Source organism: Rhinolophus sinicus, linkage group LG13 (genome assembly GCF_036562045.2).
Source record: "Rhinolophus sinicus isolate RSC01 linkage group LG13, ASM3656204v1, whole genome shotgun sequence".
Taxonomy (NCBI): Eukaryota; Metazoa; Chordata; class Mammalia; order Chiroptera; family Rhinolophidae; genus Rhinolophus; species Rhinolophus sinicus.
Genome location: NC_133762.1, coordinates 53,480,196 through 53,493,663, shown reverse-complemented (window position 1 = coordinate 53,493,663; position 13,468 = coordinate 53,480,196). Strand labels below are relative to the sequence as shown.

The 13,468-nt window shown below is 37.1% G+C and overlaps 1 protein-coding gene across 8 annotated transcripts in view; it reads left to right on the top strand.

The window, feature by feature from the left end:
* The window catches only part of KIF16B (kinesin family member 16B), a 293,589-nt gene that overhangs the window by 48,608 nt on the left and 231,513 nt on the right, over positions 1-13,468 (top strand). For 7 of the 8 annotated variants that reach the window (XR_002136070.2, XM_019714654.2, XM_019714650.2 and 4 more), the window contains exons 4-10: positions 1,785-1,901; positions 3,905-4,002; positions 4,783-4,892; positions 7,398-7,540; positions 9,029-9,197; positions 9,397-9,528; positions 11,620-11,795. Coding sequence is in view for 7 of the 8 variants with exons in the window: in XM_019714654.2 (XP_019570213.2) it covers positions 1,785-1,901; positions 3,905-4,002; positions 4,783-4,892; positions 7,398-7,540; positions 9,029-9,197; positions 9,397-9,528; positions 11,620-11,795 (945 nt within the window). In the remaining variant the exon portion in view is untranslated. The remainder of the gene's footprint in view (positions 1-1,784; positions 1,902-3,904; positions 4,003-4,782; positions 4,893-7,397; positions 7,541-9,028; positions 9,198-9,396; positions 9,529-11,619; positions 11,796-13,468) is intronic. The other variant, XM_074318293.1, reaches the window with a different exon arrangement.

Genomic DNA, 13,468 nt, shown 5'->3' with positions numbered 1-13,468 from the left:
ATATACAGTGGTGAAAACGAACTCAAATGAGTGGTCTGGAGCCCTGAGTCTCCCTGAGATTCCTGGCTTCTGCTTCTTCACAGAAGTGTTTTTGGGGGAGGTCCTTCTAGATCGGGTGGGGGCCTCTTGGGGGACACATGGCTATGAGGAACACACGGCCGAGTGCTGGGGGACTCATGGCTGTGAGTCCTTTAGAAACACAGGCTTTTGGGTCAGAAGGTCCTGGGTGCAAATCCCAAATCTGCCACTCACTGTGCATGCCCGGTGACCTAACCTCTCCCCCTGGAAAATGGACCTAGCGACACTGCTCACCCTGTATCATTTTTATGAGGACTAATGCATGAACACTATGTGAGCTGCTATTGCAGTTGAGAATTGAGTAAGCCATCAGAATTTGATAATAAGATTAGAAAATATCAGCTCCCAAAAGCTGAAATGGATAAAACTTAACTCAAAATAAATGCGACTGGTCATTTGTGGAGGTGACTCCATTGAAATGACAGTTTGTAAATCTTTGACTAACAAGACTAAGGAAACAAATTCCAAACAAGGTGGTGGGAAGATGGTGCCTGAAGAAAGCTGAAGTCCAGTTGACTGTATTTTTATCTTATCCTTGGATGACAGGCTGTGTTATTAGCAGGGATGGTTTATGTGGAGCAGAGATCAATATGGCCGGTGTTTAACAGCCCTGTCTAAGGGCTGGATGTTCTGGCCAGAAGGCCTAGGCCCCTGCTGACCTGGCGTCACTCAGACACTCCTGAGGCGTTGATGAAGCTCCCATCTTGGACTCTGGTGATTCTACAGAGCAGTGCCTCACTTTTCCTGGCTCTGACTGAAAGCCTGATCACACTCCCTCGCTTCGATATCTCTTTAGCTGCTGATGTGCCTTGTTTTTAAAGCAAGGCGATGTTTTATGTGCTTTTAGTGTGCCAGTCCGAGAGGACAGGGGCAGCATGAAGGGTTGTGGGGGTTTGGAAAGCTTTGGTTGGTCTCCTTCCCAACGGGGTGTAACTAGGATGACCAGGCATCTTGATTTGCCTCATCTGTATTGTCTAGGTGAAGTATTTGTCCTTCACCCCCTTTCATTCCCTAGAGCGACCCTTTGCACCTATGTGGGACCGCAGGCATGGGCTGAGGCCCTTGTAGATGTAACCCCAGTCTCCACACAGCTCATCTTCCAGCCCTCTCCATCCTGGGCAAATACCCAATGGGGAAAAAGTATCTGAACTCTGACTCAAGGGGAGCACAGCCATTCCCCCTCATCCATACCCACCATCAGTCAGCTCTGTCCAAACCTCCAGAGCCTTGTTTTCATGGATAACTGGACCCTTAAAATGATGGCATTGATGTGGCATGGTTTGGGCAATAACTTTTGGCTGCTGTGACTTTCAGGTATTGAATATTTAGTTTTTGGAAGCTCTGATAGAATGAATACCTTTGTAAGTTGATTTAACTTTGAAATGGTAAATCATCATATTTAAAAATCATCTCTGCTTGTAGATATGATTGTCACTTTGCCTTGTTTACATTTTTATATTTCAGGAACTTTTTTGTTAATGTAAGTCGGAAAAAGAACGGGGTTGCTTTTTCCTTAGAAAGTTTCCTTTGGATTAAAAACTGAGGTACACACATATATTCTGTTGTTAATAGTTCCGCTGTGATTTATTTATATCGTGTAATCCTTATGAGATGAAAATGACATTCAAGAATATTGTCAATAATGAAGGGGCTTTTATTAAAATCCATGGTAATTGTATCTTTTGTGTTTTTTTTTTGGCTTTCAGGTTTTCAAAACCCTTGGCACAGATGTCGTGAAATCTGCATTTGAAGGTTATAATGCTTGTGTCTTTGCATATGGGCAAACTGGATCGGGAAAGTCATACACTATGATGGGAAATTCTGTACGTTGTTTACACTGTGTGGGAAGAAAATTTTTCATTATCTCTCTTTGGACTGATAGAATTGTCTCTTTTATCTCCTTGGTCTGTGCTAACTTGCTTTTCATGTTGTGATCATTCTTTAGCAATAAGATAAAACTCAGTAATAAGTTGGACTAAATTTCCTTTGAGAGATTTTAAATTAGAAACAGTTTTAAGTTTATAACCATGAATAATGGATGCAAGTCTCAGTTCATTTTCCATTTTTGAAGGCTTTATAATCTTATCAAAAAAGTATGCTGGGCCCACAAGTAATTTATTCTTCTTTCCTGCCAACACAACAGTTTGAATAAAATTACTGAACTCTGTTCTTTTTTAAATTATTCAAAACATTTTTCCCCAAGAAAAATGTAAAAAAAAAATCAAAATCTTTGGTAGAAAGGTACCAAATAAATCCAACAAATACATTAAAAGGGTTAGAATTAAAGTTTATATAAAATCTATGCAGTTATAAACATAGTATGTATGTAAAGTTTAGTAGTTATGCTATATAAATTAACAAACTTATACTTGTCCCAAAATGTGGAAGAGTGAAAACTAGACATTATTGCAGGAACTTTATCTCATCTGTGTTTTCTCCAGATCTAGAAGGTGCTTGTGTGTTTTACTTTTCTTGTGCAGTCGTGAAAACTCTTCACTGACTCTTTGACCTGTAGCATGTTCTAGATGTGGAGATAGTGGAGGATTTGAGAGCTTCTTGCTGGTGAGCACAGTGGTGGTGGAGCACAAAGGTTTGGTGGTGCGTGGAAAGAGTGCAGCACAGGAGGATTGGTCGTTCCAGATGGAAGTATTTCTGTGCATGCTTCCTGGCTTCTAAATCCAGGCTTTTCCTTAACATCAGTAAATAGATGCTGTGCGGAGAGTCCTCAGTGCTGAAAAGTACGGAGGAGTAAATAGGGAAGAATAAATAGATGCATTTCCTTTTATCACTACTTCTCTCTTCCTACTCTCTTACTGTGCCTTTGAAAAAAAAAGCCTTCTGTAAAAATAAAATTTACATGCTGATTCCCTAGTAGCTATTTTATGTAAGTTAAACATTTATAAAGCACTCCTAAATTACAACTGATTACTCTGACCTTACAATTGAGTACTGTTTGGGTACTTAAAAAATATTAAAAAAAATAAGAACAACAAATATGATGAAAGGCCCATTTATCCTTGATAAGAATTGGTGCTGATTTAATGGTATAAGTAAAAAAAAAATCTCTTAAAGCTGTGTTGATTTTTTTTTTTTTTCCGGTTAAGTGAAGGTAGGGATGTGCTTCACAAGAAAACACTGAAGCTCTGAAGTTTTGGTTTCTTAACAAGAACATTTTGCCTCATCTTTAGTATCATTCTGAGGTTCATCAACTTGTTCATGCTGGCGGAAACATGAAAATTATTGGTTATGCCCACATTATATAAGTAATATAATATATTAAAATCTTCCTGTCTAGGAAGTCCTGTGTAGATATTAGTGCATCAAAGGAGTGATATCCTACATGCTTTAATGTGGTCCTATCACCTAAGTTTTAAGACAATGATGAGCTATTTTGAGGACTTACTGAGGTTTCATTAGTGTTTCTTTTGTGCTTAGTGTATATTTCACCTTCTCTGGTCATTTGACCAGATCAGATTTTTAACATTTATTCTATAGCTGTAGACCGTCTTGTGTGAAAGAGAGTGAGTTTTCTAATGTTTGCAAACTATTATTTAACTGATTAACAGCTGATGACTGTATATCACCGTAATATAATAAACATATATATTTCTCAGCATGTAGAAATTAGAAAACTCAATTCTCTCATTTCAGAGACTAGGATGCAATTCTGGAAGGGTAAGTGGTGTGTCTGGGGCCCTGGATGGTAGACCTGGGGTTGGCATGCAGACCCCATGAGTCTTAAGTCCACTCCAACAAATTGTAAACTGAATCACCAGAAGCTTTTATTTCAAGTGATACCTGTTGCCATTCCTTCTTCCCATCTCAGGGCGATTCTGGCTTAATACCTCGGATCTGTGAAGGGCTTTTCAGTCGGATAAATGAAACCACCAGATGGGATGAAGCATCTTTTCGAACTGAAGTCAGGTAGGGCCCGTGGCCTGAGTGAGTGTGAGCGTGGCTGGAATGGATACAAGGAATCTATTGGATTAAATTATCCATTAAATTAAATTTTGTATGTAGGCACAAGGAATGGATAAAGCCTTTGGGTTCCTAAAGGGAGAGTTTGCCTTTTCCCCTCCTGTACTATGATAATTGGAAATAAAGCTCACAACGCTTTTATTTTCAATGACTTTCTTGGGTACACTTTGGATTCGGATTTGGGAGGCTGGTGGAAATAACCCAGTTTGGTCAGAAACACTAATGTTGGACGCTTTGCTTTAATGTAGTAAGCTTTTTGACTTTTAAATGTATACCCAATTCACTTGCCTTATTCTTTTAGCTAAATAAGGCTTGTGTTATTTATGTTGGTAGGATCACTATAAATCTAATCTTTAAATAAGTCTGCAGGGTTGAGGTGTTTTTCCCTTCTTGAAATTAAACCTTTCTGGGAACCACTCGTCAGTGGTGTTGAGGGCAGACATAGCAATCAAGGGTTCTCATGGCTGCTTGACCTCTCAGTGGCTGTGTGGCGTTGGACAGGTTCTTTCAATCACCCTAAATCTTCACTGTCTAACCTGTAAAGTGGGGATAATAGTAGTACCTACCTATGGGTTACTGTAGGGATTAAATGAAATAATCCACATGGAGTGCTTAGCATAGTACCTGATGTATAGTTGCCACCCACAAATGCATGTTGCTGCTAGTATTGTTGTTATTGATATCTGAAATCATTTTTCTGAATTCAGTTCTATTTAACATTTTTAGCTACTTAGAGATTTATAATGAACGTGTGAGAGATCTACTTAGGCGGAAGTCATCTAAAACCTTCAATTTAAGAGTCCGTGAGCATCCAAAAGAAGGACCTTATGTTGAAGGTAAGAGTGAATATTTCATAGCCCTATTCTTCTTGGGAATTTGTGCAAAAATAATGGTTTCAATGAAAACCATAGGATAATGGTGAGCTTTAAAAATTTTAATTTACTTTGCCAGTTTATTATAGTAAAAAAATGACATGTGCCATCACTTACATAATGTTCATTTAATGAATTCATACTTCACTGCGCATTCAATTGTTTTGAGGGGTTTGCTCATGGATTTCCTCTGGCTGTAAGAACTCTTTGGCAGTTCGTTTTCCAATATTATAATGCAAGATAAGCAACTCCACAATCGGTCTCTTTTAAATGGCATTGCATTTTAGCAGAACATTTTTACTAACCCTAATGGTAAAATACGACCATAAGGAAATTCTAAGAATCTTACCTTTTGAGAAGAGCGTTTACAGAATTTCCTGTTGCTATGGTTCTCAGCATTTGTGTTGTGATAGTTGTGTCACAGTCAGTTGTGAGGAATGTCACAAGTAATGATGGGTAAGGTAAAGGGCTGGGCCTTGCTAATTATTTTAAAAATAGGCTGGATTTAAGCATTTTCTTATAATGAAGCTACTCTCACTTATTTTGCATAAGATGGGTGAGTAATGGCTGGCCTGTAGGAATCACACACAGGAACCTTCTTTCCTGTGTCTGTGGTCCTTCATGTGTGTCTCATTGGAGGCAATGCTGAGAACTGGTCATGGGTTTAAAGATGTTCCTGTTTCCTTATCCTTTTTTACTTGCAGATATCAGGTACACCAATAAGACTTCATTTGCATTTTATTAAATTTTCGATTGAACTTTTGCCTTTTATGCCCAAAGTAAGGTGTGTGGCAATGTATTTGTTTTGTGGTGTATGGAATAGCTCTTATTGTTAATAGTTTTTATACTAACTGTACCCTCATGTTTTCTCTTTAATTGTTTCATCAGATTTTAAAACATATTAAAAAGTGGCTATATGAAGAGACAGAATAATCAAACAGGGTAAAACGTCCAGAATCTGATGTAGATACATATAGGGATTTAGTTTCTAATAAATCTGCTATTCAAAGATTGGGGGAATATGGGTTACTAATTTTTTCCGTAAATTTGGAGAAGGCTTTAAAATTTTTTGATTGGCAACTCAGAAACCATGAAATAAAAGTGTTAAATTTGAAGTTAAGGAAAATAAAACTTTATATTTGGCAGAAATACCATAAGCAAAGTAAAGAGACAACTTACAAATGGGGAAAATATTTTCATTTCAAGTTTCAGACAAAGGACTAATTTCCCTAATGTATAAAGAGTTCCTATAAATCAATAAGGACAGATTCAACAACCAAGTAGAAAAATGAACAAAGGATGTGAATAAATTGTTTGCAGAAATCGAAACACAGATGATTTTTAAATAAAGGAAAGAATGCTCAGCCTCACTCATAGTCAGAGAAAAGCAAAATAAAAATTCTTCAAGATAACATTTATTACCTGTCTCTGGCAGATACAAGTAAGCCGGATATGACAGTGTTGGGAGACAGGCAGTCTTATGTGTTACTACTGCTGGGTGTAAATTGCCTTTTATGGAGAACAATTTTGCAGTATCTATCAAAATTTCAAATGTACTTTGATCAGGCAATTCCACCTCTTAAGAATTTATTCTGCAGAAATATTCACACACATTTCAAAAGACCTATGTGTACAAGATTATTTATAGCAGCATTATTTGTAATTGGAAACAAAATGTAAACAACCTCTATAATCTCAATAGGAGACTGGTTAAATTGGTTATGGCACAATTCAATGCTTTGTAGCCATAAAAATGAATGAGGACCCACCTTAACTGATGCAGAATATTCTTCAATGTATTACTACATAGAAAAAAAGCAAGATGCAAAACTATGGTTTGTGTAAGAGAGGAAAAAAAGATGTCTTTGTTATATATGTAATTGTCTGTCTATGTATGGTTTATTTCTAGAAGGGTATGGAGGAATTGATTACATTGGGTTGCCTGTCAGAAAGGGAACTTGGGGATGGGTATAGGACAGGGGGTGTGGTATACCCTTTACACAGTATACCTTTTGTAGTATTTGCCTTTGGAACCATATGAATGTTCCCAAGAAAATAAATAAAACGTTTTTAAAGAGGATTTTTAAAAATGCTTTTGGGTTTTGCATGAAGTTAGTGTTTATATTTCCCTTCTGTGTGCTATGACTAATGCTATTAAGGTTGATGATAATGGCTAACATTTATCCCTGTGTGTCAGACATGCATTATCAGATGAGGTGACTGAGGCATTGTGGTGGGCTATGTGACTTGGCTATAACTATGTAAGTCCACTAGTAAGCAGCAGAGTTGGGATTAGATCCCAGGCAGCCCAGCTCCCGAGTGTATTATAAACTACCCCACTGTAGGAATAAGTTAAGATCTTCAAACAACAGATTTGTTCAGTTGTGTATTTATTTCAGAGAGGTGAATTTCTATTCCATTTACTATGTGTGAAGATTTCTTCACTCCGTCTTTTTTTTTCCCCCTCAGATTTATCCAAACATTTAGTACAGAATTATGGTGATGTAGAAGAACTTATGGATGCAGGAAATATCAATCGCACCACTGCAGCAACTGGGATGAATGACGTCAGTAGCAGGTCTCATGCCATTTTCACCATCAAGTTCACTCAGGTAAGGGCAGCTGTGGGGACTGCTTGGCTGTGTCTCTGAGGTCTTTACTTGCTGATTAACACCAGCTGAGGACCCATCATTGTTGAACCAGGAGCGGCAGCCGGCCAAGGTGACTGACTGTCATTTTCTTGTTAATTAGAGTTGAACATGTGCTGTGTGCTGAGTTTCTCTGTGGTTACAATCACAGTAATTTGAAATGTCCTGATGTGTACTCTTAAGAAATATTTAGCAGGCTTCCACCTTGTTCAGAACATAAAAAAATTTGCTTTGTGCTTAATTAAGCAAAAATTTTCATTGTTGCAAGCTCTGTGGGAGATAATGGATTTCAAGTCAGGCCAGCTGGAGGCCAAGGTGAGGAACTCACTGCTGTACATTATCACTCCATGGAGCTCAACCCACAACGTTGATTGTGATTATTGGAATCATATTAAAGGAAAACGAACATTTTAAAGTAGTAGTAAATATAAGGATTCATTCTGATCAAGGGTTGGAGGGCATTTGGATATGCCTGGAAATTGTTGAGTTTAAATATTTTAATACCTAGGCTACTAGAACACAGGAACGCAAAAAATATGGGGTCCTCCCAGAACTTAAGAGTGTGTTAGGAGTTTGGGGGGGTGTCCTGGCCTATATTAACCATTGAACACTTCAGATACAAAGATATAGCATTTTATTAACTAGGGCGATCAGAGAGCAAAGAAAATGAAAAAAGTTCTCTGAGGTCAATTGAACAACTCTCCCAATAAATTCTGTACATCTTTACCTTTTGTTAGTCCTTTGCTTTTGATTTACTCTACTGGTTTTTCTCCTGCTTTCTGGTTAGTGCAGAGTATGACTATGGTCCTCCCCAGTTCCTAATAGGCTTACATTTCTATCGAAATACGGTAATTTCTTTTTGGCATTTTGGTTCAGACTGTAAATGTAGTTAAAAGTCTTTGGGAAAGTAAGATTTTGGTAGAATTCAGAATCAAGGGATATAGTATTTAAGATTCTTCAGTCTTTTATAATTTGTGAACAAATGTTTTAGCATTGGATAACGGTCAAATGATCTTTTACATAATTGTCTATATTTATCATACTTTGGAGAGCTATTGTGCTTGGAATGCTGAAGTTTCTAGATTAGAACAAAACTAATTATTTATTTATTTATATTTTCCTTTGCTGATTGCCTCTCTGTGCCTAGGTTCCTATTCCGTCCCAGTCAGACTCTGTAAGCCTTTGTTGAAAAAGACGGAGTGATTTGAGTAATGGAATAGTTCTTCAGAAAGTTTAAGAATCACATATGCTGTAGTTCTATTATATTCAATTTAATTTTGGGAGTTTTTATAATCACTAAGAATGCCAATGAAACAACACAATTAAAAAACAAAAACAAAAATCCTACTCTGAGAGATCACAGTGAGGAGTGGAAAATAATTAGAATTTGTATCATAAACAACATCAGGACTGTTTACACTTCTTCAGTTTTGCTTTTATGTTTTACTACAGGCAAAATTTGATTCTGAAATGCCATGTGAAACTGTGAGTAAGATCCACTTAGTTGATCTTGCTGGAAGTGAGCGAGCCGATGCCACTGGTGCCACTGGGGTTAGACTGAAGGAAGGGGGGAATATTAACAAATCCCTCGTGACTCTGGGAAATGTCATTTCTGCCTTAGGTAGGTTTATACTTGTCTCCTGCCTCCTCTTATTCTTTGTGGTGCCCTCAGCAATTATGTTTAATGTTTACAAATGTTTATGTTTACAAACTGAGGTTATATCCTCAAGGTTTTCCGAAGCCAAATTAGAGGGGGGATAAAAAAACAACTTTAGTAATTTTTTTTTTTTTCGGTCCTGTGTTTCTTCTTTTCTCTACAGCTGATTTATCTCAGGATGCAGCAAATCCTCATGTAAAGAAGAAGCAAGCTTTTGTGCCTTACAGAGATTCTGTTTTGACTTGGTTGTTAAAAGATAGCCTTGGAGGAAACTCTAAAACTATCATGATTGCCAGTAAGAATTTTAAGTTCTTTTCCTCAACATATAGTGTTTCATGTGAATTAACTGTAAATATTTAATTTTAAAGAGTCTCATTGGGAAATAACACTATTTTATGTTAAAAAAATAATAGTCTTTCTGTCTTGAAGAAAACCACTTCCTGTGATCTGGTCTGCAGTATCATATTACTAACTTTTTCCCTCTTTCTAGTTCTATAAATTTGCCATGTTCTTGGTTATGCCAGCTGTGATACATGCAGAATGACTCTCAGCTTTTCTCTGCTCAAAGTATATGATAGAAACTTTTAACTGATAGGAGAAAATCATCATAAGGACGTAAAGAAAAGATTTCCCAACTTTGTTTTATATTTGAAAGCAGTAAATGCAGAATTTAAAATTAAGAACTGGGAGGGGAGGGAAGAGCCCCAATGCATATAACAAATAATGGTAACAGTAATGTACTTCTATATTTTCACTAATTAACTGAAAGAAGCAGAAGAGAGGAAAAAATGTACAAAGAGAACATAATTGTTAAGGAGAACCCAAAAGCTCTTCCCCTACGAACCTCACTTTTCCTCCCCCTTTCTCTTTTCCCTTGCCCTGTCTCCATGTCTACTCTCCATGCCATGCATTCCTTAGGCAAGGGATCTACCCTGGGGTGTGCACACCACATGCAGTTGTATAGTCACCTAAGCCCTAAAGTTTGTGGTGGTGGTGGTGCGGGTGTGTGATTAACCAAAGCTTTAAAGGGTAAATAATCAACTGATCTATTGACTCTTCAAAAATTTTCGTGCTCTGGGATTGTATAGGTGAATTTCGACTTAATATTGAGAAATACAAATAAAGTAGTCCCCCCAGTCAGCAGTTTTACTTTCTGTGTATTTAGTTACCTGTGGTCAATTTTGGTCCAAAAGTATTATTAATAAATGGAAAATTTCAGAAATAAACAATTCATAAGTTTTAAACTGTGCACTGTTCCGAGTAACATGATGAAATCTTGCGCCATCCTGCTCAGTCCCACCCACAGTGTGACTCATCCTTCTGTCCAGCACATCCATGCTCTATACGCTCCCTGTCCATTAGTCGCTTCGTAGCCATCTTCGTTATCAGATCCACTGTCCTGGTATTGCAGTGCTTGTGTTCAGGTGACCCTTATTTTACATAATGGCCTCAAAATGCAAAAGTAGTGATACTGGCAATTCAGACATGCCAAAGAAAAGCTGTAAAGTGCTTCTTTCAAATGAAAAGTTGAAAGTTCTTGACTTAATAAAGAAAGAAAAAAATATATATGCTGAAGTTGCTAAGATCTACAGTAAGCAAATCTTCTATTTAATAGAAATTCTGAAGAAGGAAAAAGAAATTTGTGCTAGTTTTGCCGTCACACCTCGAACTGTAAGAGTTACAGTCACAGAGTGTGATAAGTACTTAGTTAAGATGGAAAAAGCATTACAGTTGTGGGTGGAAGCCATGAACAGAAAATGTTTCAATTGATGGCAACATGTTGCACCAAAAAGCTTTGAGCCTACATATACAGACTTCGGCAAAGTGTCCATTGAAACAAGTGACACCAAACCATTTGCTGCAAATAAGGGAGGGGTGCACAGATTCAGGAATAAGTTTGGACTGAAAAATGGACAAATTACTGGCGAGGCTGCATCTGCTGGTGAAGAAGCTGCTGCCACATTTCCAGCTGAGTTGAAGAAGTTGATTAGGGTTCGATACTATCTGTGGTTTCCAGCATCCACTGGGGGTCTTGGGACGTACCCCCATGGGTGAGGCAGGGACTACTGTAGTCTTGAAATCCTTTTCTTCCAGTATTTTTAATAGAGAAAACTCCCTAAATTACAGTGGAGTATCTCATATCTCATTTTAGAGTTAGTTAGATGGCTGATTTTATACTTAAGAAGAGCAAAATGATATTTAATTTAGTATAGTGAACACCTTTACTATAAATCCTAGATAATTTTTAATATTCATTACTGTGGCAATGAATATTTAGTCTATGCAATGACCTGGGGTTAATCTGACTTTTAAATTACAAACCAACTTTGTGTTAAATGAAACATAGAGAGCTAGATAAATTATTTTTTGAATTCATTCTTCACAGCCATTTCACCTGCTGATGTCAATTATGGAGAAACCCTAAGTACTCTTCGCTATGCAAATAGAGCCAAAAATATCATCAACAAGCCTACCATTAATGAGGACGCTAACGTCAAACTCATCCGTGAGCTGCGAGCTGAAATAGTCAGACTGAAAACGCTGCTTGCTCAAGGGAATCAGGTTGGGTTTTTCTGAGATTTATGGATAATTTTCTTTGAATAATGGCATCTATTTCTAGATCTTAATGAGACAATTATCTCACTCATTGTATTGATTTGAGTAAATAAGTTTTAAGTAAAGCTTGAATGAGTTAGCTGGTTTCTCCTTTACATCACCCTCTCACTGGCCTTTATATGCGTTATGTGCTCTGTGTGTAAGTAAGATTTTATCCACTAAACTCAAAATGATTAACCATCTAATAGTTATCAATTATGGATGGAAATTTAACATGCGATAGGATTAACAGCATAATCTCCATTAGTAGAAGGAAACTGAAGTGCTTGGAGTAATATTTAAAATTCTACTCATGCATTTTATGACTTGAAAATGTGTTTTAAGAGAAAGAAAGACTAGTTTGCACATCTTTCTGAGTCTTTTGCCCATTACAGAGGTGGTTATCGTGATGCAGTGAAATGCATGTGGCCTGGTTGAGACGATGTCCCTGGGGCCTGGCTGATTGTTGAAACAGCCTCACTTCAGGATCTTTTGGATTCTAGTGAAGGAGCCTCGTCCTTTTGTGTTTTTCACAGTAGACTTCTTTATCATCTGCATAGTGTACATACAGAGTTACATTCTTGATGAATAGTGTGAGTTAGGTTCTTACAGGTTTAGACTGTTGTGAGGAAAGTCCACTCTGAAAGAAAATCAGGGACAGCTTTTAAAAATGTTCAAGTTAGATTGGAGTTAGAAATAAAGATACATTTCTTCCTGTTTTCTTAACCTATGAACAGATATATCATTAAATGATACATCATTAAATGATACAATTAAATGATATATTAAATGATATATCTAAAATGTATCATTAAAAAAATACTTTTCTTTAAATGTAAAGTACTTGCTCCAGAGCAGCTTTCCATCTAGGAGCATATGGCCCTTGAAGCCCTTGACATCTGGTAAGTGGTTTGACCTATGAAAAGATTGATAGGTTAAAAACCTTGCTGAGTTTCCTGTGTCCTGAAATACACCTGACAGCTCTTTGCTATAGGTGGTGAACAACAGTTGTATGGGAATTGCTCATTGCACTTAAAAATATGTCCACATCCATTTTACTTTTTGATGTGGAGCTTTCCCGTGTGTGAAGGGAAGTTGTCAGAACAAGTAGTCCAGCTGCATGTGATGTTACCAGGCTCATGTAACTTACGACGTGAACCACAATAGCCATTTTTATTTATATACCCTGTTATTGGAATCTTTTTCAGTGTTTTTAAAACATTATTTATCTGAAGTAAACTTTTAAGGCTGATTGTATAGGATCACCCAAACTATGTATGAAGGAAAGTATTTGGAAAATTCTTGTGCAACTTCTTGTACTTAATGTTTTACTAAGTTATAAGAATGAAGGAAAAGGAAAATCAGCCACTTTAAATCAAACTGAGGAAATCCTTGAAAGGAGCCTTATTACATGGACAGGAAAACTCTAATTTACTGAAATTTTTCAAATTCTGTCTGAGGAATGTTTTCAGAGATACTGTGCATGCCAGTTGCCTTATACTTTGTGGTCTTTTATCTTGTTTCTTTTGTGACCAAAGACTACTGCTGTAATTAAAGGAGTACTTTTGTTGCTGTAGTTTTGGTAGTGAGGATAGAAAAGATGGTTAAGTCTATTTTAGAACATGCTGAAGATAAAATTC